The sequence below is a fragment of the Leuciscus leuciscus genome (genome assembly GCF_965113295.1).
Source record: "Leuciscus leuciscus genome assembly, chromosome: 3".
In the NCBI taxonomy this organism is placed as follows: domain Eukaryota; kingdom Metazoa; phylum Chordata; class Actinopteri; order Cypriniformes; family Leuciscidae; genus Leuciscus; species Leuciscus leuciscus.
The window spans coordinates 52,278,285-52,302,907 of NC_138727.1; the positions used below are offsets into that span (position 1 = coordinate 52,278,285).

The following is a 24,623-nucleotide window of genomic DNA, read 5'->3' on the forward strand; positions in this document are numbered from 1 at the left end:
CTGTAAAAGGTTACTACTGTACTGTTACCGTCCGTAGGCAACATTAGGTAGGCCTATGTTATTATCAACTACTATAGGCTATCAATTAGGGATGGGCGATATGGCCTAAAATCTATATTGTGATATACATTGCAGCCTCTTACGATAACGATATACAGTATATTATAATAAAACCATTTCAGAACAGATTACACAGACCCATGCTAAACAACTGCTAAATGTATTTTTTTTTAAAGGGTGTATGTAGTTTTGAGAACATATATTGTGCAAAACTGTAAGTATACAACATCATTTTGCAGATAAATAAAATTTAAGTACACTATCTGCAGAGACTTAAGTAGGTCTAATGTTTATTATGGCTTGGAGTTTATGAAACCCCAAATTTAAAATTAGAATATTGTCTAACTGATGTCTTTTCAGTTAAAAAGAAACACAACAACGATTCTTAAAATCGAGATTATGTGCTACACCACTAAGATATATTGGAATGGGAATAATACGCGCGCGCTGGTATTCAGTGATATCATGTTTCGTTTTGAATTTGAGGTGGTCGAACGGATTAGTCGTGTGTTAACTTACCGAACTGTTACCCCACACACTCTGTATATAGTTTGCTGCTGCTCGTCTGACGGCTTAAACCCGAACCAAGTCCAAATAATGGATGTTGCACCGATCTTTTTCACCAGCTTTCACTTTCAGCCGTGTTTACTTAAGATGACGACGAATATGCGTTGCAGCCGGGTTTACCTCGCGGCCGCGGGTAGATTGCGTCATCATAGCTTGTGTAGTATATAGAGCCATCTCCCAACCCAACTTGGAGAATAGATTAACGGCGATATTTTTTTTATCGCGCGATAAGAGTCTCGCGTTAACGCAGCACGTTAACGCCGATAACGGCCCACCACTAATATATATATATATAAAGTAACTTAACAATTGTCAAGAGCCTGGGTAATCATTCATTTTTAATAAAGATATGCTGTGGTAAATTTGAACATTGAATACATGCAGAATAAGAATAAAAATCACAGACATTTCATGCAGGGTTAGGTTATGAATATTTGCCTCAAAAGTCCTGGAAATGTATTTATAGAAATGTATGAAACCTGTAGATTGTTCTCAGGAGTGTCTGGCTGTCATTCACTGTACAGTTCCACAATTCATAGTCAGAAACAGTCCTTGTGTTTTTAATGATAAAGAACTATAAAATGTATGTAACAATATTAGCTCAAAGGGGAAATATTAATAAGAATCCATAATTACCAATTATGATTAATTATTAATATTTGGGTCAGTTAATTAGATTAACTTTGAGGTAAGCCAAATTAATATTACAATCAATTAATCAGTTCCAACGAACTCTTTGGTTATTCATTTATTCTAAGGAAAGTGTATCTTTCATGGTCACTGAAAAATAATTATCCCTTATCATGCACAGCAATTAGAGGATACTGTAACAGGATCAAGATCGTAAAAGGGACTTTGTATGCAAACAGAGGATCAGAAACCAAATTCATAATTGTGCACAAGTTTTATTAACTAAATCACAAACATAACTAAACTAAACAAACAAACAACATACATACATTCATCCATACATACATGCATAGCTAAAGTGGTGAGTGTTATGGAACCGGATGCAGGAAATAGAACTATGGAGCAAGATCTATTTCAGTATGAAAAGAACCATCATCTTATTTCAGAGCACCTCATTAAATTGATACTTGCAAGTCGGTTGCAGTGGATACAATTCTTGAAGTGGTTGAAATTGGAGTGCGTTGATAGGTCCCTGAGTGTCAAAAGTCACTGGTGCAAGTTGCCGTTGTGTGGTTCCGACGCTGTTGTGGGTCGGAGCTCGCATGGTGGCTTCGATCACATGGCTGTTGTGAGTCGCCTGGCCTGCTGAGGGCACGCTGGACGTCCCGTGGCATCCTGAAGTGCAGAGAAGGCCAAGAGTTGATGGTTGCCAGTTCAGTGATGGTAGGTTTGCAGTTTTGCAGTCTGAAGAAAAGTCTTACTAGGCAAGGCAGACGGCATCAGGCCTGTTGGGCCCTGGGCCCCAGTGGTGGGTGAGGGGGTCCCCCCCCCCCTAAACGTGAGGAGTACAGTGGAGGCCAGCAGCACTAGCACAAAAAAGGTGGGCTGATCTAGTGGAAAGGCCTTTTTAAAGCTTGACAAAGGACAACCCTATGCAGGCTGGCTCACCCAATGAGAAGGGTGGAATTTCTGGCGGGAGTTTCCTTTTTGTGGAAGATTTACAAGCCTTTGTCTAAAGCGTGCTCACTCTGACTGACATGCTGAATTGGTGTTTGATGACACAACTATCCTGGTTGGGGGGGATGGGCCACAGATCCCAGAGTGAAATTTGGAGATTTTTATGGTACATATACCAAATAATGGTGTCTGATTTGGTCTCAGTCGTTACACTGTTAGACCTTACCGGGTTTTTTACTCATTCATCCCTCATTCATCTCTCATTCATCCCTCATTCATCCCTCATTCATCTCTCATTCATCCCTCATTCATCCCTCATTCATCCCTAATTCATCTCTCATTCATCCCTCATTAATCTCTCATTCATCCCTCAATGATCTCTCATTCATCCCTCATTCATCCCTCATTCATCTCATTCATTTCTCATTCATCTCTCATTCATCCCTCATTCATCCCTCATTCATCCCTCATTCATCCCTCATTCATCTCTCATTCATCCCTCATTCATCCCTCATTCATCCCTCATTCATCTCTCATTCATCCCTCATTCATCCCTCATTCATCCCTCATTCATCTCTCATTCATCCCTCATTCATCTCTTATTCATCTCTCATCCCTCTCTCATTCATCTCTCATTCATCCCTCATTCATCTCTCATTCATCTCTCATTCATCCCTCATTCATCTCTCATTCATCTCTCATCCCTCTCTCATTCATCTCTCATTCATCTCTCATTCATCCCTCATTCATCTCTCATTCATCCCTCATTCATCTCTCATTCATCCCCCATTCATCTCTCATTAATCTCTCATTCATCCCTCATTCATCCCTCATTCATCCCACATTCATCTCATTCATCTCTCATTCATCTCTCATTCATCTCTCATTCATCCCTCATTCATCCCTCATTCATCTCTCATTCATCTCTCATTCATCCCTCATTCATCCCTCATTCATCTCTCATTCATCCCTCATTCATCCCTCATTCATCCCTCATTAATCTCTCATTCATCCCTCATTCATCCCTCAATGATCTCTCATTCATCCCTCATTCATCTCATTCATCTCTCATTCATCTCTCATTCATCTCTCATTCATCCCTCATTCATCCCTCATTCATCCCTCATTCATCTCTCATTCATCCCTCATTCATCTCTCATTCATCTCTCATTCATCCCTCATTAATCTCTCATTCATCCCCATTCATCTCTCATTCATCTCTCATTCATCCCTCATTCATCCCTCATTCTCTCATTCATCTCTCATTCATCCCTCATTCATCCCTCATTCATATCATTCATCTCTTATTCATCTCTCATTCATCCCTCATTCATCTCTCATTCATCTCTCATTCATCCCTCATTAATCTCTCATTCATCCCTCATTCATCCCTCATTCATCTCTCATTCATCCCTCATTCATCCCTCATTCATCTCTCATTCATCACTCATTCATCTCTCATTCATCACTCATTCATCTCTCATTCATCCCTCATTTATCCCTCATTCATCTCTCATTCATCTCATTCATCCCTCATTCATCTCATTCATCTCTTATTCATCTCTCATTCATCTCATTCATCTCTCATTCATCTCTCATTCATCTCTCATTCATCCCTCATTCATCTCTCATTCATCCCTCATTCATCTCTCATTCATCCCTCATTCATCCCTCATTCATCCCTCATTCATCTCTCATTCATCTCTTATTCGTCTCTCATCCCTCTCTCATTCATCTCTCATTCATTCCTCATTAATCTCTCATTCATCCCCCATTCATCTCTCATTCATCTCTCATTCATGCCTCATTCATCTCTCATTCATCCCTCATTAATCTCTCATTCATCCCCCATTCATCGCTCATTCATCTCTCATTCATCCTTCATTCATCTCTCATTCATCCCTCATTAATCTCTCATTCATCCCTCATTCATCCCTCATTCATCTCATTCATCTCTCATTCATCCCTCATTCATCCCTCAGTCATCCCTCATACATCTCATTCATCTCTCATTAATCTCTCATTCATCTCTCATTCATCTCTCATTCATCTCATTCATCTCATTCATCTCTCATTCATCTCTCATTAATCTCTCATTCATCTCTCATTCATCTCTCATTCATCCCTCATTCATCCCTCATTCATCTCATTCATCTCTCATTCATCCCTCATTCATCCCTCATTCATCCCTCATTCATCTCTCATTCATCTCTCATTCATCCCTCATTCATCCCTCATTCATCCCTCATTCATCTCTTATTCATCTCTCATCCCTCTCTCATTCATCTCTCATTCATCCCTCATTCATCTCTCATTCATCTCTCATTCATCCCTCATTAATCTCTCATTCATCCCCCATTCATCTCTCATTCATCTCTCATTCATCCCTCATTCATCCCTCATTCATCTCTCATTCATCTCTCATTCATCCCTCATTTATCCCTCATTCATCTCTCATTCATCTCTCATTCATCTCTCATTAATCTCTCATTCATCCCCCATTCATCCCTCATTCATCTCTCATTCATCCTTCATTCATCTCTCATTCATCCCCCATTCATCCCTCATTCATCTCTCATTCATCCCTCATTAATCTCTCATTCATCCCCCATTCATCTCTCATTCATCTCTCATTCATCCCTCATTAATCTCTCATTCATCTCTCATTCATCCCTCATTCATCCCTCATACATCTCATTCATCTCTCATTCATCTCTCATTCATCTCTCATTAATCTCTCATTCATCTCTCATTCATCTCTCATTCATCTCATTCATCTCTCATTCATCTCATTCATCTCTCATTCATCTCTCATTCATCTCTCATTCATCCCTCATTCATCCCTCATTCATCTCATTCATCTCTCATTCATCCCTCATTCATCTCTCATTCATCTATTATTCATCTCTCATTAATCTCTCATTCATCTCTCATTAATAATCTCTCATTCATCTCTCATTCATCTCATTCATCTCTCATTCATCCCTCATTCATCCCTCATTCATCTCATTCATCCCTCATTCATCCCTCATTCATCTCATTCATCTCTCATTTATCCCTCATTCATCCCTCATTCATCTCATTCATCTCTCATTCATCTCTCATTCATCTCTCATTAATCCCTCATTAATCCCTCATTCATCTCTCATTCATCTCATTCATCTCTCATTCATCTCTCATTCATCTCTCATTAATCTCTCATTCATCCCTCATTCATCTCTCATTCATCCCTTATTCACCCGCTCTGTACGGATGACGCATGAGTTCAGTTAGGCCTGTTATATGATTGGCCGGATTAAAAACACATCTGAAGGGATAATATATATATATTTTTTTTTTATCCTTTTATTTTGTGCTCAAAAACAACCCAAAATATTTACATACAAATTCAGGGTGATTTACAAATATGTGACAATTTGCAGGAAATATAAAATTATTTAAAAAAATTGTCACCACGTTTTGCATATGGGAATAACATTTTGTGAATATCAATTAGGTTATGGATTTAGAAATTCTATTTTGTAAATATATTTATATTGAGACTATACATTTGTACTGGTGTTTTTATAATGTTTTTATAAGATATATTTAATTTAAAATATATAATATATGTACAATACAGTATATATAATGTGTTTTCATGAACATATTTATATTTAGACTTAGCCTGGGAAAACCCAGACAACTTCCGGCAAATTTAGATTTGCTCTGCAAGTAGTCTGGCAAAGAGCTCATTCAAGGCCATTTCCATGCCGTGGAAATCATGGCACCAATCAGAAACGTTGAGGCGGGCTTTACACGATGACGATCGCTCTGATTGGTTTTAGGTCTAGCCTATCCAATTGTGCCCAGAGGCATTTGAGCGACGTCCACTCCGTTGGTGAAGCGCACCAACTTTTAAATGCATTATTATATTCAAATTGCAAACACATCAGGACAGTCTCCATGAAAGACCCACTGGCAGATGAACATGCTACTACATTTCTCTCCGAAACGGTAGGGAATTAAATTAGATTTAATAGAGGATTTTAACTGTGACAAGATGATTGATAGGGCAGTTTACGTGACAGGATGCACGCGACAGATCCGTCCGATAAAGATGATGAAGTAGTATGTCCAAAAGTTGCCTACTTTTTTGCTACACATTCAAAAGTAAATACATTTTCTTCACAAAAAGAGTACTTTTATGGCGTAGTGTAACATAGGCGAATTGCGCCGAGAGGCATTTGATTGACGTCCGTTGGTGACGCCCCTTTGGAAATGATTTGTCTATGGAGCTTTGCCAGACCATAACTCAGTTACTACTGAGAATGGTCTGGTTTTAACCAGGCTAATTTAGACTATGACTTCATTGGTGTTTTCATAAGTTTATCTCTCTGCAGACCCCTGCTACAACTACACTGTGCTGAACAATCCATGGAGATCCATCAGTAATGCACATGCTTCAGTCATAAACTGTGACGCGTCTGTCTCCTGGAGCGGCTGGTATCGTCTCTTCATTAACAACACTAGCGCTCATATCCCAGACACATGTGTTTTATATGGTAGATGTGGCACTGATATCGCACTGTGGATATGTGGTGGACACCCAACAGTATCAGATGGAGTCGTCACTCGAGATGTCTGCGGTGATGGTGATGGTTACTGCTACTATTACGGGTCTTTTCCCATTAAAGTCAAAGCCTGTCCGGGCAATTATTATGTCTATGAGCTGGTTAGACCGACTCACTGCAATCTTGCATACTGTGCAGGTAATTATATTCACATGAGCTCTTTCTACACATTCATGATATTTGTGTCTCTGTTCATTAATCACTATTCATCCAAACTTTCAGACACTGACAGCATTAACACCAGCCCTACAACTGTCACACCAGTGACCATCTCACCTGGTAATGTTACACACATTAACCATTTAATCAATAGTCGAGTACAGAATGCATGTGCACACAAAGTACAAGACAATGTTTCAAGCTCAAAGACTGGACAGACTCACTGTACTGGACATTATTCAGTTATTCACGCTTCAACCCCTAATTGATAATGCTGCTTTTGAGAAAAGTTCATGAAGAGATAACAGTTAACAGAGTTTGCACTTTGAATTAAATTAAAATGTAACAACTGACAAAATATTATATATATAAATATATAAATAACTTTTACTTACACTGGCCTGTTTGTTTGAGAACACAGCAAACACTGCATACCATTCACAGTGATGGTGAGTGTCGGCACGCTCTTATAAAATGATGTGTTGAAAACAACACAACCTGTAGAAAGAGATGTAAAAAAAGTACACGTTGTGTAGATTTTCACACATGTTGTGTAGATTTTCACACATGTTGTCTAGATTTTAACACAGTAGTGTGTGTGCTCAGGGACAATACATGTTGTGTCAAATTTAACCTGTGTCGTTTCTTAACACATCTCTGCTGTTTATAAGGACTACACACATTTTGTGTTACCTTTAACACAACTAATATGTTATTCCTCTTACACAGAAGTGTGTTGAACCTTTTACACACTAATGTGTTATAGTTACACAACTTGTGTCAGATATGTGTTGATGTGACTGTAGTCGGTGTGTATTTGCCAGAGTTACTTCCTGTGTTTTTACAACTGAGTGTTTGGATGAACACTGAAACGTATTGTTCAAGGGGTGGTTCAGGATTTTGGACATCGGACCTCATTTCCAAGTTAGCCTGGGTGTTATTTATCAGTTGAGACAGTTTTCAAAATGTTTCATCCAGTCCTTCCAGCGCGAGTCAACGGTATCTGCTAGCCTGCCATTAAAAACAGTTTTACCCACTCCACAGTACACCAAAATCAAATAAATTATAACGCCAGACTATCGATGTAAATGTCTGTTGAGAGAATAATGTTAGAAATCAATGGTGTGATGTCACTGTGATCATCACATAATCTCACTGGTTGACTGGGTCAAGTATTAACTATACTGGAACTGACTAGTCAAATTGATCAGAATTATTTGGTTCTTCAGCAGTGGATTTACTAGAGCCTCATTGGAGCCGTATTTGTAATACATTTACGTATTTTTGTAGTTTTCTTCATCATCTTCAGAAAAGTTTAAAATAAATTCAACTAGATAAAAGCCTGACTTGACATTTTTTATGCTTAAGGATTGGTCAGGCAAATTGGCCAATATTTCTCATACTGTGCTGGTAAATATATTTACATTTGTATTTATTTGCATTTGTAAATTTGTCTGAATGTTTGGTGTGTGAGTGTGTTTGTGTCTCTAGATATATAAGAGTGTGTGAAACTCTCTTATACGTTTTTTTTATTTTTTTAATTTTTTTTTATTCTGATTGCAGCTATTAATCTTGTTTAGCACAGTGATTTATCACTGATAGTTTATGTGCTGGTAACATGAGTTCTGCTCCTAATGGAGAAACATCTTAACAGTTTAAAGTTAGACACTGACTTCCACTCGATCTAGACAAGATCAAAATGAATAAAATACAATATAAATGGATAGGACTTTATGAGACTATTTTCTAAACTTTTGTCTGACGCAGATGTATTGTATTATTGTCTTCATGCTGATTTCTGTCATTGCAGATATAAATATAACGCTGGAGGAAGGATGCACCGTAAGTTGAGTTTCTGAAATTGAAGTTTTATATTTTAACAATATAAGTGCATGGTCTAAAAGGGTCGTCTCTATTCTCTTAATGAATAATGGGTGTGTTTTGGGCGTAACCAGGGATGTAGTGGAGGCTAAACGCACGTAAACGCCGTTTACGCACCTCCCAAAATTCGGAAATAGCGTTTGCCCACCTCCAAAGTGAGTTTATCCACCTCTACATTGCGTTTATCCACCTCTAAATTTCACGTTATTTGAGCGGACTTTGCTTTTCCAGTGCGTGATTGCCGATCGGTACATGATTCGAGCATTTTGGCCGTTAACGACAGAGCAGAACGCGCAGCGCGCAAACACGGAGCAGAACATTGAGCAGAGAGCGCAGCGCGCCGACACACACACACACACACACTCACACACACACACACACACACACACACACACACACACGGAACAAAGAGAACGGCGCACACACGTAGCAGAAAACACACGCTCGTTAAGTTACTAAACAAGCTGCGCGAGAATGAAACTTGATCGCAGCCGCAACAGGAAATCATTAAAACGATGCAAAAGAAATTGATTTTTTTTATTCATTACAGGCAGCTGGTTTAATGTAGGGAGCATGTCAAAACCCAACTGTACAAGAGATTCAAAGGGAATCAAGCCTGCACCAGGTTAAAGCCTTTTCCCTGAACACTGATCCACATTTTTCTGATAGACCAAACAACTAATCAATTAATCGAGGAAATATTCAACAGATTAATCGACTATGAAAATAATCCCAAATCCCTAATCATTATGCACAAGTGCATTGCATTGGAAGCCCTGGATATAAGCCTCCCTCTCGATCTCTCTTAAATATTTTAGTTCTCTCTGTTTTGTCATTTAGTAAAGTTTATAGATTTCAGCCACATTTTTCCTTTTTGAGTCTCTTTAACAAGAACTTAAATTAATGTATGAATTGAATAGTGATTGTGTGACCTGTGATGAGGGAACACCAGTAATACCCTTGGTAGTACCATCAAATGATAGCCTATAGCGATGTTATCAGGATACACACCGGTAGGCAGTGGCCCACCTTACCCCGTGACCACGTCGTGGTCCACCGGAATTTATAGTTTACCCACCTCTTTTTTTACCACTACACCACTGGGCGTAACGTGCAACAAACCAATCAGAGTCTCATCTCCCATTCCCTTTAAAAGTCAGTTGCGCTCGCGTCATGGCGGATTCGCTATTTACATGACGGAATTTGGAAGTGGAAAGACTAAACGCTTCTCAAGAGAGGAAACGGATCTGCTCGTGCGCAAGGTTAAAGCGCAAGAACACCATCTACGGGACAAGTCGGATTCCACGTTATCTTTATGTACACAATATTAATCTTTTACGTTGTGATCCTTTTGTTTTTAATATTTGGCATGTTTGTGTGCTGCTGCGCGCCCCTGTGTGTGTAATAAGCAGAGTGTACTGCGTTGTGGACTTGCCTATAGGCTCATATTACTAACGCATTCTTTAAATAACAAAAAATAAATAAATACTGCGCTATTGACTTTAGACCAGGTTTCAGTTGGTCAATGGTCAATTTCAGTTCCTCAAAATAGAAACGCACCATCAATGCGCCAGAACACACCTCGTTTTCAGACCAGAAGCCCATGGCCACACAAATGGGCGCAAATGCATTTGCTATTTAAACAACGTGGCGCAGGACGTGAAAATGAAAACTGCGTCGGGCTGAAACTAGCAAAACACACTTGCGTAGCGCCTGGCGCTGCATTGCATAATGTGGTTTGATTGTCTCCCAGAACTGTCACACACATTAGGCATCTGAACAAAAGATAACATGACAGTGTTACCCAGTCAACTATTTGATCTCACAGTGATCTCACCACAAGCTCCCAGGATACTCATACTATGGCCACAATGTGAGGTAAAAGTGCACAAAGCCTAGATATCCAGCATGCATTGCAGCATGAAGCTTTTGATTGTCACCATTGTTGAGATTCATACACTGATACTCGATGTCTCTTTGTGTCTAAATGACACAGTAGTTCACATGTTTGTGTCTTACAAACACAGTTACAGCAGCCAAATAAATTGTAATGTTTAAAAGTCACAAGTCCAACTATAGTAAACACTGATCACCATCAGTTATGTCAAACTAAATGATAAAAAATATCTGTTAATTCTCAATAAGAACATCTGTAGACGTCTGACAGAAATAAAGTCAGTCTGGTTAGTAATAAGTGAAGCTGGTAATGCTGTTTGTGGAGTTGTTTAATAACCTGCTCAACATTTTGAATTCACAATGAGCTCATATATTATTGACACTGTGAGCATCACCGTATGAGAATGGTGTGATGTCACTGTGATCTACTAAAATGTGTTGACTGGATTTTGTTCCAATCACCTGGATTTGCTAATTCAGCAGGAGAGAGAACTAATTAGTGAAATCAGCTCACAGCAAAAACTCCAGTGTTAAATGAACTCTCCTGGGAGTTTATTTGGCTCGAGACTCAAGAGTGTTAAAGTGTCAAAATATGAGTGTTAAATTAACACTCAAGAGTGTTTAAGTTAATGAGCTAATTAAGTGATTGATTGAGTGATGATTGACCATTATTGAAGACACCTGATGTTAACAAGCAGAATCACTGAAGGAGAAAAATCACAATAGTAGTCACCATTATGGAGATCGGTGTTTGCTTTAGTTGGGCTAACAAACACTTATCACCATAATGGCAACTTACAAAATGAGATTTTCTCCTTTGGTGATTCTGCTTGTTAACATCAGGTGTCTTCAACACTGTTAGACTTTGCCGTAATTTTATATTTACTTATAAAAAAAGCAGTAAAATACCATTTATATTATTTACGGTAAATGACTGTAATATGCACTGCATTATGGGTATTTTTATGCAATTTACAGTAACTTACTGTATATGGAATTTACAGTACTTTACTGTTTACGCAAAAGCAGTAGTGCTACTGTAAATGAAGAAGACAGAATTTTTGAAGTTTGTATATGCATATTGTATTTATGTTTTAGGCCTATTAAAATATCATATGATAATGTTTTATATTTTTTCCCCCCATCTTGTTCTGCTGAAGTTAAATAAAATAAATACATTTAAAAAACACGTTGATGGAAGGATTTAAAATTAGTTCTTAGTGAGAGACCAGAGTAATTTTTATATTAGCATTTTCTCCAATAACAAAAAACAACAACAACAACAACAACAAATATGTATATACACAGCAAAATCCCCAGAGTTAAATTAACTCTGCTCAGAGAACATTTGGTCCCTCTCTACAGAGAGTTAAAATAACTCTGAAACAGAGTTAAAGTTAATGAGATACTTAAGTGATTAATTAAGGGATGATTTGGCATTAATGATGAACACCTGCTGTCAACAAGCAGAATCACTGAAGGAAAGAGAAACCAGGACAGAAAAAAAGAGAAACACAAGAACTACAACTGACTTCAGACACAGTCTTCACTGTAAAAATGAATATGAATGAATACGCTAAATCTAATCAATAAAATTGAGGCAACAGATTACAAGCAATATTATGAATTAAATTTAACAAATTAGAATTGAGTAATAATTAACCAAATTAATTCCTTAAAAGTTAACCATTTAAAATGAGTAAAATTTAAAAAAATAAATAAAATAAAAATATCGGAATAACAGACTGACGTCAAAGATGAATTAAGAACTCTTTTTAAATTTTTTATTGCCAACATTGAAGACACCTGATGTTAACAAGCAGAATCACTGAAGGAGAAAACCGTAATTGGTATGTTACCATTATGGTGATCAGTGTGTGTTTTAGTTGGGCTCTCAGAAGGGGGCATTCCAAGACTTCGCGACTTCTTCATGAAGCTCAGGAAGAAAGGGCGCAGGTCTTGAAGACAGCGAAGCGCATTCCCCCTTAAGGAAACATCCGTCCAGCCGGTTGTGTGCAGGCTCCTCGGGCATCGACCACTCGAGGCCGAGGCTCGCGACGGCCTGCGCGAGCAGACGCATCAGCTCTGACTCAATGCTGGCCCTTTTCCCGGAAGGTTCGCGAGCAGAGAGAGCGGGATCCACAGAGCTCGTCCAATCATCACTGCCAGGATAGAGCAGCTGTCATCCTCCACAGATGCGGCTTCCTCGTCGTCATCTATGAGGGAAGCGGCGGCAGACGGCGGCCGCTGTCCGTCAGTGAGAGACCCGAGCGAAGCGGGCGGCGAAGCTGGCGGGCGAACCGGCGAGCTTTCGAGGGTTGGAGGAGGTTCCGGAACCCGCTGAGCACGGCGCTTCGCACAGACACAGTGTAATCACCATGGGAAAATCTCAGAGTAAAACTGGGAGTTGTGAAAAATATGATACACCGGTGTATTGCCAGATGAGAAGTTTATCTATGTATTATCTTTTTACTCTTTTAATTCATTTTATAACTGTACTGTACATCTTTTTTAATTGTTTTTATAACTGTTTTAAAGTGCCCCTATTATGCTATTTACTACAACACTTACCTACAACAGGTTTATGTGCATTAAAGGTAAAAAAAAAAAAACTGTTTAATTTCCTCATAATATACATTTGCACATCACCACATTTTTCAAAGATTCTTAAATGGCTCGTCAGATGAATCAATCTCTCTAAATCCCTCCTTTCCACATGCTACTGGCCACACAGCTCAGTTTGATCTTTCCTCAAAGTAGTGAGAATGACAGACAATCTGCATTAATAGACACAGTTATAGATAACCGTGGCCCACAAACTGATTAGCATAGGTATTTAAGGCGAGACACTACAGGTGAATAGGGTAAAAATTTTAACTAGCAGATATCACCATGATACTTTCCCAGTTGATTACCTACATTAAGATGAGAAAAAAATGTATTACAGGTTTTCTGTAATTTAATGTTTAATTATGCAAATTAGGCAATATCTAATTAAATATGTGCTACTTTGCATATATTTTAAAAAATGAAATCTGGGTATTGGATAAAGCCAGGTTAAAAATAATTTTTTCATTGTGTTCACATATTAGATGGGAAAAAAATTACAGAGGGATTTATGGATATCTACTTTTGTTATCCTGTAAATCAGAATATACTGTCAATATACTGAAATTATTTTCGCCATGTTTTTTTGAATAAAATGTTATGTAAATCAGGCTAGGAATAATATATTTACAAATCCCTCTGTAAATGTCTTCATAATATAACTAGGTACAAGACTGGAAAGTATGGTGTATATAGGTGCTACTGAAGTGGAGATTTCAGACTTGGAGAATGAGAGAAAGGTCATTTTGAGAAAACGGGCTTTAAAGATTTATCATCAGCCAATGAGATTGCGCATTCAGCCATTTTACTTTCACGATTGGTTGCTGATAAAAAGGAAATGACCATATTTCGATCCGACAGCATTGTACAGTGAAGAGAGAGCTTTCCAGCGGTGCATGTGATGACAGGGAGCAGACAGCGATCGCGGAGTGGCAGGATGATTTACAACGACAACTTTTGTTGAATTTATGAGAAATCTACAGACGTAAACAGACAAAGTGTAGTAAAATAAAGACCTAACGGTACGTTCACACGGGGCGTCAGCGTCAACGCTTCCCATTGACTTTGAATGGGTGACGTCAAGCGTTGCCGAAAAGAATTGTGGATCCGTCTGCGGCGCTTCACTGGCGTTGCTCGCGGCAGAAGTTGAGAATTTTTCAACTTCTGCCGCGAGCAACGCCAGTGAAGCGCCGCAGACGGAAGCGTCAGCCAATCAGGATCGCTCTATGCAAATACAGTAGCCAGGCGGCAGCCAATCACGTTCATCACGTTCATCCTGTTCAAGAGCAGCAAACTGAGGATAAATTTTAAAATGGAGGAGAAACTAATTATTGCGGTGGGCAATCACCCGGTCCTTTATGACCAATCACTTTTTATGTACCACTTTTTATATACTTTTTATGTCCATGTTGAATGACAATGAAGCTTGTTGTTGAGTTCCTGTCTAATTTCATTGGCTGACGCTGCTATGACCATGGCGTCAGTGCCAAACTTCAGCCACGCCTTCCGTCAAGCGTTGACGCTGACGCCCCGTGTGAACGTACCGTAAATGTGTATTTCGGACTTTTTTTCACCAGAAGTCTGAAAGAAGACATGTTATTGAAGACAAATATCCAAAAATCTCAAAATTGACCAGTAGAAAAAAAAATATGTTTTTGCCTGCCGTGTCTCGCCTTAAGTAAGACAGTGACTACGTTTACATGCTGTCAAATATCGGGTTATGGTCGGGTTAAGGTCACTATTTGGGTTTCTGAAACATTCGGAATAACCCGTTTATATGCGTGAGTAGAGAGAGTTACTCCTGTATACATGGAATTTGTAATCAATTGGCAATATCCCGATGTAAACGGCGACGCACGGTTAGCGTCTGGACGTACGGACAATGTTAAGACGCAATGTGCGTCATTTCCGATTCTTCTTCCTGTATCTAAAGGCAACAACAACAGCAGCAGCACGCGGATAATGAATAGTTCGGGGCAGATAGCGATCGCCTTTGTTTGCGATTTCTTCCTCGCTCCAAAAGTGTGGTGCTGTACTGCGTCTCGCCATGTTTACCTCTACTTCTTGTTTACTTCCGGTATACTGCACACAGGTTTTTGTATGCGCCGTCTATACTCAAAAGACCAAGATTCCTTGCGAATAGAACATGCGCAGAACACAAATCAATGTTCCTTTTGATGGGGATTTGCCGATACGCGTTTACATGACCAAATATTCGGGTTAGAAAAGGGGTACCCCAGGGATAATATTCGGGTTTTTAAAAACCGGGATATGAGCATATCCGGGTTTTTGCCGGTGTTTACATGGCCGTGCGCGACCGGGTTATTGCTAATATCCCGGTTTTGAACGGGTTATTGGCTGCATGTAAACGTAGTCAGTGATAATGTGAGTTAGCCAGTTAGCAGGAGACCTATACAATATAAAACTCAAAACTAAGTATTTTGAACTCCATCTTCCAAGAGCAAGCGGTTTGCGAATCCTGCATTGAACTCGATTTGAGAAGCTGTTGTCAGTGAAATAAAGGGAACACAGCAAAAGTTTAGGATTATACTGCTACGATATCATGGTAAAGATGAACTTTAACCACTGATTCTTCACATGCTCGTCCTTGGGCAGTAAAAATATAACTGGCTTTACCGTCACATTGTAGAGCACAGCGTCTTCTCAACATGATTCTATCTAGCATCCACAGGGATCAGCTGTAGTGTTCGAGGGGTTTCAAGTTTTCCCTGGTGTCGGCAATATGCTAATGTTTCGTCTTGACGTCACAACTAAATGGCTTATGGCTTATGGCTTATGACTCGTTTGAAAAACGATTAGGCCTCAGAGGCCTCGTTTACACTGCAGGTCTTGATGCCCAATTCTGGTTTGTTGGCTATATTCGATTTTTTTTTGACCGTCCGTTTACATGTTTTTTCAATTGTGACCCATATCCGATTCATGTGTTTACACTTGCCATACTATCTGAAACATTGTGCATGCTTAAAGGGTTAAATTATCAGATGGACAAATGCGAAATATGCTTGACGCTAGCTCTGCGATATAGGCAAAGTTCGCCAAACATCACCATGATTATGAGGCGGAGGAGGACGAAAAGTGCCGTCATTGCAGCCTGTGCATTTGCTTCAGTTATTGTGTGCAAGAGAGATCTCAGGACTGGTAGGAGCATATCGTGGCGAGCTTTAACGAGAAGCTGTGGGTCCGAAATTTTAGGATGAGCAAGCCAACCTTTGATATGTTGTGTCAATGTTTGTCCACATTCCTCTCCTACGACAACAGAACATTTCGACAGGCCATCCGTCCCTTTGCAGACGCGCATCGGGGTTGCTCTTGTCATTAAACTGCGGAGAAGTAGCTTAATGCCTCAGAAAATCCGATCAGCCTGTTTACATGACAGTCGCATAGGCTTATATCTGATTTATTTCCACATATGAATGAGGCCTGAAACCGATCTCGAAATATCTGAATGCATGTGTTTTTTTTCCTGTTTGCACTGTCATAGAACACATCCGATCTGTGTCACATATGAGCAAAAAATCGGAATTGGGTCACATTTCACTTGTAAACGAGGCCTTAGAGCTGTTACACACTACATGAAAGGTCATTTTCAAAAATTCATAATAGGGGCACTTTAATTTTCCTTGCTTTTATTTTGTGATTATTTTAATTCCTTACTGTGTAAACTTTTAATTGCCAAAGTGTATGACGTGCTATATAAATAAAACTGCCTTGCCTAATGTTGCATCACAATAAATAAATAAAATGGATGTAATTGATTGTGAGAGTGAATAAAGAATGCTGATGTACATGGACTCAAGTCGCTTTTTTGGAATTTATTAAATTTAATAGCATTCATGTAAAATATAAATAATACAATTGTGTAAAATGGGCATAATACTGTAAAATGAAATTGCGGTATGGCCATCATACTGTAAAATTAAATTGCGGTAAGGGCATCTTACTGTAAAATTAAATTGCGGTAAGGGCATCATACCGTAAATAGTGCTGCCAGTAAGTTACCGCAAAAATACGATAAAATGTCTAACAGTGAATAATGGTCAATCATCACTCAATCAATCACTAAATTATCTCATTAACTTTAACACTCTTGAGTCTGGAGCCAAATAAATTCCCAGGAGAGTTAATTTAACACTGGAGTTTTTGATGTGTGAGTTCATGGGTGGAATAAACATATGGCAGGACTTTTAGGACCCGTCCACACGGAGACGCGTTTCGCTGTATACGTATACATTTTTTATCGTATTGGCGTTTCGTCCACACGGATTCGGCGTTTTCGGACACTGAAACCGCTATTTTTTTAAACCGGGTCCCAAGGTGGATAAATCTGAAAACGCCGCCCTTGCGTTTTCGTGTGTACGGCCAATCCGTATATTTTGTGAAACGATGATGTCATCACACCAAGTGTCAACTAGTCAGACACCGTTAAGTCACAGCAACTACATTTATGGTTTTTCATATTGTTCAACAAAGTTCTTGATTAAAAAAGAAAAAAGAAAAAAAGAAGCTACTGTGCCTAATATTATTGTTGTATACAGCGCGCAAGGTTTATGTGCGAGCTCCAAGTCTTCTTCTCCGTTTTTAGTGTATGTCTGTGGCAGAATTACAGTGCCACATACTGGTCTGGCATGTATACTACATCGTTTTGAGTCGGTTTCAGTGGTTTCGTGTGTACGCAGATATTTCTTGAGATGACGCCGTGTTTACGGAATTTTTTTTTTGAACGGGGAAAAAAAATATTGGATAGGGAAAGCTCTGGCTTCGTGTGGATGTGGCCTTACTTTCTGACCCCTGGACTTTCCACCTCTGAAAAACATGATCAAAATCAACAGCCTACTGTTTTCACAATTGTGATTTCAGAGTCAGAACTGTTTCCAAAATCTTCTTGAGAAGATCGAGAACATCACATCACAAGTGCTCTCTGTGACTGTAAGTCTTCAAGAGAAAAATAATCAAATAATCAAACATTTGTCAGTTATATACTGTAGATAATAGATGATTGACAAAACAGTGCTGTCTTATTTGCTCTGTTGACATTTACTGTGACACTGTTTATCTGATCAATAAATTAGACTGTGACCAACATTTTGACTGTGGCCTTCAACGCTTCAGGGAAGATTTTAGAGTCATCTTCATCATCATCATCATCCTCATCAGTCAGCCCAGCTGAACTAGCCTCCTATGGGAACCGTATCTTAAAAACCAGTGAGAAACTCATCTCTACATTGGTGAAGCCGACAGACATGAGTGACAATGTCAGTTTTACTCTTGCTGTTGTAGGTGAGTGGAGAAACTGTTATTATTGATGATGAAACTGAGATTATATATGATATCAGGGAGTTTATATAGTCTAGAGAGCAGCGGTGGATCACAGGTGTCAGACGGTGAGGATGATAAGTGCAGCTACAGTAACTATATAATTGTGAAGAATTACAAATGTTTTAGACAGTGTTTTCTGCTCTTTTTGTGTCTTTTGGTTCAAAGTCATTCATCATTTGGTAGAAGCTCGTCACATTAGACAGATGATTTTAAGGACATTTTGGACATTTGGATTTGGAAGCTAAACCAGTTGGGAACTGAATCACTTGTACAGTACTTGACTATACAGTGTACTGTAAGATCTTACATTTGACCTCAAGATGACCTTACAGTTAATAGTGATTAATTTATTCTGTTAACTGAATAAATGTAAATATATGTAAACCTGAAGGGTTCATCAGAGATGAAAACCCAACAATAGTGAATATTCATTTTATTTGTTTGTCTTTTGTGCAAATTCAATGGAATTGGACTTTCATGAAAAAAAGATAATAATTGTAAATAAATTAATATAGCCCATAACTGCTTGTTTGTTTTTAATCAGAGGTTCAAGTCTTCATGGTTGGACCCAATGTCAACTTAGATAAAATCCCTCGACTTGACACAACAAATTCTTCTGTGGACATTGATCTCATTGGGATCGCCAATAACAACAAGAACAACAATGAAACAAGTATGTGAGATGTTTCTGTAGGTTTGAAACATTTTAGAAAGTTATCATCCCATTACCACATAGCAACATTTTGACGCCCCAGATCCGCTGCATAATGTATTACTGACTGTTATATTATTGCTGGATCTCATGCTGCAGTAACACAGTGTTTGTGATGTGAAAATATTAATGATACAACACAACTGTTAGATTCAAAAGACATCAGTGAGTCAGTCTATTTCATGATGATTATAAAACCATCAACAGGAAACCATCATCACCTGATCTCATTTCACTTTAGCTTTCTTTGCTGCTGTAAATGTGTTTGACAAACACACTGTCACAGCGGCCAAATAAGTCAAAGATATATTAAGAGTTAAGAGGCCAACTAATGGAAACACTAATCACTGGTATGGTGACTTCAAATTAAACACTTTAGAGTTAAACACCTGTTAATTCCAAATAAAAACTTTTGTAGCACATCTGACAGAAATAAAGTTTAATCCTCCTCTGCTGTATGGGGCGCCGTTTGTGAAGTGTCTCATGCTGAAAATAACAGCAACATTTTGTCACATTTAGCTTCAAACAATGTTGTATTTAACTGGTATGAATTTTTGACGGTCACTTTTTACCACATTTACAACAATATTTGTCAACTTAGAGATATTTTAAATAGTTAAATCGAAATATTAAATGTTACACCTAAATGTTAAATGTTAAATCTAAATGTTAAATGTTAAATGTTAAATCTAAATCTAAATCTAAATCTAAATCTAAATGTTAAATCTAAATGTTAAATCTAAATCTAAATGTTAAATCTAAATATTAAATCTAAATGTTAAATCTAAATGTTAAATCTAAATCTAAATGTTAAATCTAAATGTTAAATCTAAATCTAAATGTTGAATCTAAATCTAAATGTTAAATCTAAATCTAAATGTTGAATCTAAATGTTTCGGGTGAAACTAAATATTTAACTAATATGCAAAATCAAAATGCCGGTAACCGGAAGTGCCAAAATAAAAGCTCGAGGAGGTCAGTGTGTGTTTATAGCATGGTTTAGTGTCAAATAACGAATAAAAACCATCTCATCCGAGGAAATGGACTCTTGGACATGGATTATCGTGATAATAACTACCTAAAATAATAAACACATTTGGAGAAACTGTATTTGAAGAGTAGGCTAGCGTCACTTTTATGAAAAGTGTGGAACTTATGACCTGCAGCCATAATACGCTGATTTCACGCAGCCGTTATTTTGAAATCGAAAGCGAGGCTCCGGTGGGAAGAAAACCGGAAGTGTCGCCTTTAATCACAGGAGAGTCGTGAATGCGATGGCGTATTGTTGTGTTTAATGATGTTGTGTCAATTCTAAAAATGTACAAACATTTCTTTCATACTTTAGACTATATACAGTGAAATTCATTTATAAATAAAATAAAAATTTTATATATAATTCAGAATGTAAAAAACGAAGCAGGAATGAACTATATACATATCCTATATTGGATATTAACATCCAATAGTGTAAATCGCGGCAGCAGCTTCAGGTTGGTAATCCAAGGCATTGTTGTTTATCTTTACTTCCGGGGTTTTTCCCACCGGAGCCTCACTTTCGATTTCAAAATGGCGGCTGCGTGAAATCAGCGTATAGCCAGCCACGAGGGGGCTCACTTTGACTGAATGTCATGTCATCACTCTCATCACGAAACTCTACAGTTTCTCCAAACGTGTTTATTATTTTAGGTAGTTATTATCGTTATATTATCGTTATTATTATGAGATGGTTTTTATTCGTTATTTGACACTATAAACCATGCTATAAACACACACTCGAGCTTTTATTTTGGCACTTCCGGTTACCGGCATTTTGAATTTGCATATTAGTTAAATATTTAGTTTCACCCGAAACATTTAGATTCAACATTTAGATTTAGATTTAGATTTAACATTTAGATTTAGATTTAACATTTAGATTTAACATTTAGATTTAGATTTAGATTTAACATTTAGATTTAGATTTAACATTTAGATTTAACATTTAGATTTAGATTCAACATTTAGATTTAGATTTAACATTTAGATTTAACATTTAGATTTAATATTTAGATTTAACATTTAGATTTAGATTTAACATTTAGATTTAGATTTAACATTTAGATTTAGATTTAACATTTAACATTTAGATTTAACATTTAACATTTAACATTTAGGTGTAACATTTAATATTTCGATTTAACTATTTAAAATATCTCTAAGTTGACAAATATTGTTGTAAATGTGTTAAAAAGTGACCGTCAAAAATTCATACCAGTTAAATACAACATTGTTTGAAGCTAAATGTGACAAAATGTTGCTGTTATTTTCAGCATGAGACACTTCACAAACGGCGCCCCATACAGCAGAGATCTTCAGGGATTTAATGTCTTCTTTTCTCTTCAGTTGATTTCATCTTAGACTGTGTCTTTTTCTCATCTCTTTTTCTGTTTTCTTCTTTCCTTCAATTGATTCTGCTTGTTAACAGGCTTATTAAAGCTGAGATGACTCCATATTTAATATATACAGATTTTGTGGCTCAGATAAGGTCCAGTTCTGGTTTATTTATTTGCTCTTGGCTGACATGTGGCATTGCTATGGCCTGCTTGTGGCCCAGATCTGGCAAACAGGAGCGGTCCGCCCAAGGGCCTTCATTCCACGCTATATGTGGACCAGATCAGTTTTCCACATGTGTGCCAGATGTGGGCCGGATCTGGGACGTCAAAATGTTGCCATGTGGGTTACCACTAAGCCACATTTGCTTATTATAATTATTTATTTTTTATTGTTGTTATTATTGTTGTAGTATTGTATGTAAGCTTCTGTTTCTGTCACACAGGATCAGCTGCTGTGGCTTTCATGAGTTATAACACAATGGAGAATCTACTGAAGCCAGACTTCTTCAACACATCAAATGACACGATTAAAACCATGATGTCCACTGTGATCTCAGCTACTCTTCCCAAAACCACCAACACTAAACTCACCAAACCAGTCAACTTCACCCTCAAACACATCAGAGTAAGAGACTGAAATATGTTTTTGTCCAACCTGAGAACTGATGACATTTACATTTACATTTATTCATTTAGCTGATGCTTTTATCCAAAGCGACTTACAATTGCTATATATGTCAGAGGTCGCACGCCTCTGGAGCAACTAGGGGTTAAGTGTCTTGCTCAGGGACACATTGGTGTCTCACAGTGGATTCGAACCCAGGTCTCTCACACCAAAGGCATGTGTCTTATCCATTGCGCCACCACCACCACCCCCACCACCACCCCCACCACCACCCCCACCACCACCCCCACCACCCCCTGATGAACATCTGAAAACATCTGAAAACATCTAATATTCAGTGTTGTTATATTTTCATGTTTTTTTCTTTTTGCAGGAGTTTGACCCCAACGGTTCTCTGTCCTGTGTGTACTGGAATATCAGCGAGTGGATTGTAGATGGTTGTTCTGTTTTAAAGACCAACAGCAGCTACACTGTGTGTTCCTGTGTTCATCTGTCCACATTCGCTCTCATCATGCAAACCAGCCGCCCATCAGAGGTATGAGTACATTTATAGTGAGCATTGAAGAACAGCACAGATTTGGCACTCATGTACTCTGACATGTTTTCTCAGAGCGACTCACTGCTGGACCTGTTGAATTTGGTGTGTGTGATCGTGGGGCTGGTGTTCTTCAGTTTGGCCCTGTTGACTTTTGCCCTTTGTCAGTGGAGTCCTGGAGTGAATAATGTGGCTCGAATCAACCTCTGTGTGAGTCTTCTGTTGGCTCATCTTCTGTTCCTGCTCACACAACAGTTCCTGAGCCTCATACGCCCTCATCAGGTGAGAATGATGAAGGAGCCCTACAGCTCAGCACAGTCTCACTGAGAATCATCATAACCGTCTCTCATGATCTCCAGGTGTTGTGTGCCGTGATATCAGGTGTGCTGCACTTCCTCTTTCTGTCCGGCTTTGTGTGGATGTTCATTGAAGCTGTGCTGCTCTTCATCTGTGTGAAGAACCTATCACAGATCAGCTCCAAAAAGAGGGAGGTGCTTAGCAGTGGATTCCTGTGTGTGATTGGATATACGGTTGCTCTGGTTGTGGTGGCCGTGTCTGTCGGGCTGCTTCCTGAAGGATACGGCAGCGAACAGTGAGTTGTTGTTGAAAGTCAATTTGATTACAAGCAAATAAGGCAGCTCTGGGCTTTTGTGACATTTTTGTCATCTCAAGTGTATATGCACTTATAAGACATGACCTGAACGAACTATCACTCATTAATTTAAAAATCACTCATTAACATCTCGTTACTACATCATGGCTTCTCCATGACTTCTTTAGTAAACTCTCCACAAAACTTTTTTCGGGTCCTAAGGTTTTAAACTCAAATGTTTGTCCAGCCTCTTGGATGAGTTCTGACCAATTAGACACTGTCTTTATTTGAGAGGTGGCATTTTCTTCACCTCTCATCGTCAATCATGCGTTATCTGTGATCTCCTTACTCTCCAGCTCTAGCATAGGGTACAGAGGCCACAGTTTAGACATGATTCCTATTATAAGAATACGAAATATTTTACACAGATTTCAATCAAGCCATCATTTGGACATACGATGAGAACATACGATCGTACTGATGGGAAAATAAGACACACTTTCATTCAAACATCTAATAGTTCTAACAATTACATGGCTTCTATGTGATCTAAGCATAATAGACAAATATATAGGTTTTAGACACAATATAGAATTATGTAGTTGAACGATGTCCATCAAGAATTTGTTTTGGTTGATTTTATGATTTTATGTATTTTTATATGTAAAGTCTCAGTCTCTGTGTATTTAAGAGATGTCAACCCTGGGGTCGTTCAGAGTTCCTTAAGAAGAAGGAACATTTTATTCTCCTGAGCAGTTGGAAGTACACTGTTTTTTTGTTTGTTTTTTTTTTAAGAGAAAAAATCCTGTGAGAGCTAATACAGTTTTTTTTTTCGTTGCTTTTTTTTTTTTTTTACCATTATTTATTTTTATATTTTTTACAGTACATGCTAAGAGCCACCATAGAGTCTCATAGCTACCATCATGCATTGCGGCAATAAGTTTGTCACCAATGTTGAGATTCAAATGCTCATTCTTGATATCTTGGGGGGGGATATGTAAAAACAAATATTGCATCACAATTGATTGTCAAAACATTTGGTAACTAAATAGAATTTTATGAAGTTTAGTGACAACATGT

General features: G+C 38.3%; 1 protein-coding gene across 1 annotated transcript in view; it reads left to right on the forward strand.

The window, feature by feature from the left end:
* The window catches only part of LOC309493633 (uncharacterized protein), a 454,994-nt gene that overhangs the window by 181,435 nt on the left and 248,936 nt on the right, over nucleotides 1-24,623 (forward strand). Inside the window, exons 13-14 of the mRNA XM_082162779.1 lie at nucleotides 6,597-6,965; nucleotides 7,050-7,106. Of these exons, the coding sequence (XP_082018905.1) occupies nucleotides 6,597-6,965; nucleotides 7,050-7,106 (426 nt within the window). The remainder of the gene's footprint in view (nucleotides 1-6,596; nucleotides 6,966-7,049; nucleotides 7,107-24,623) is intronic.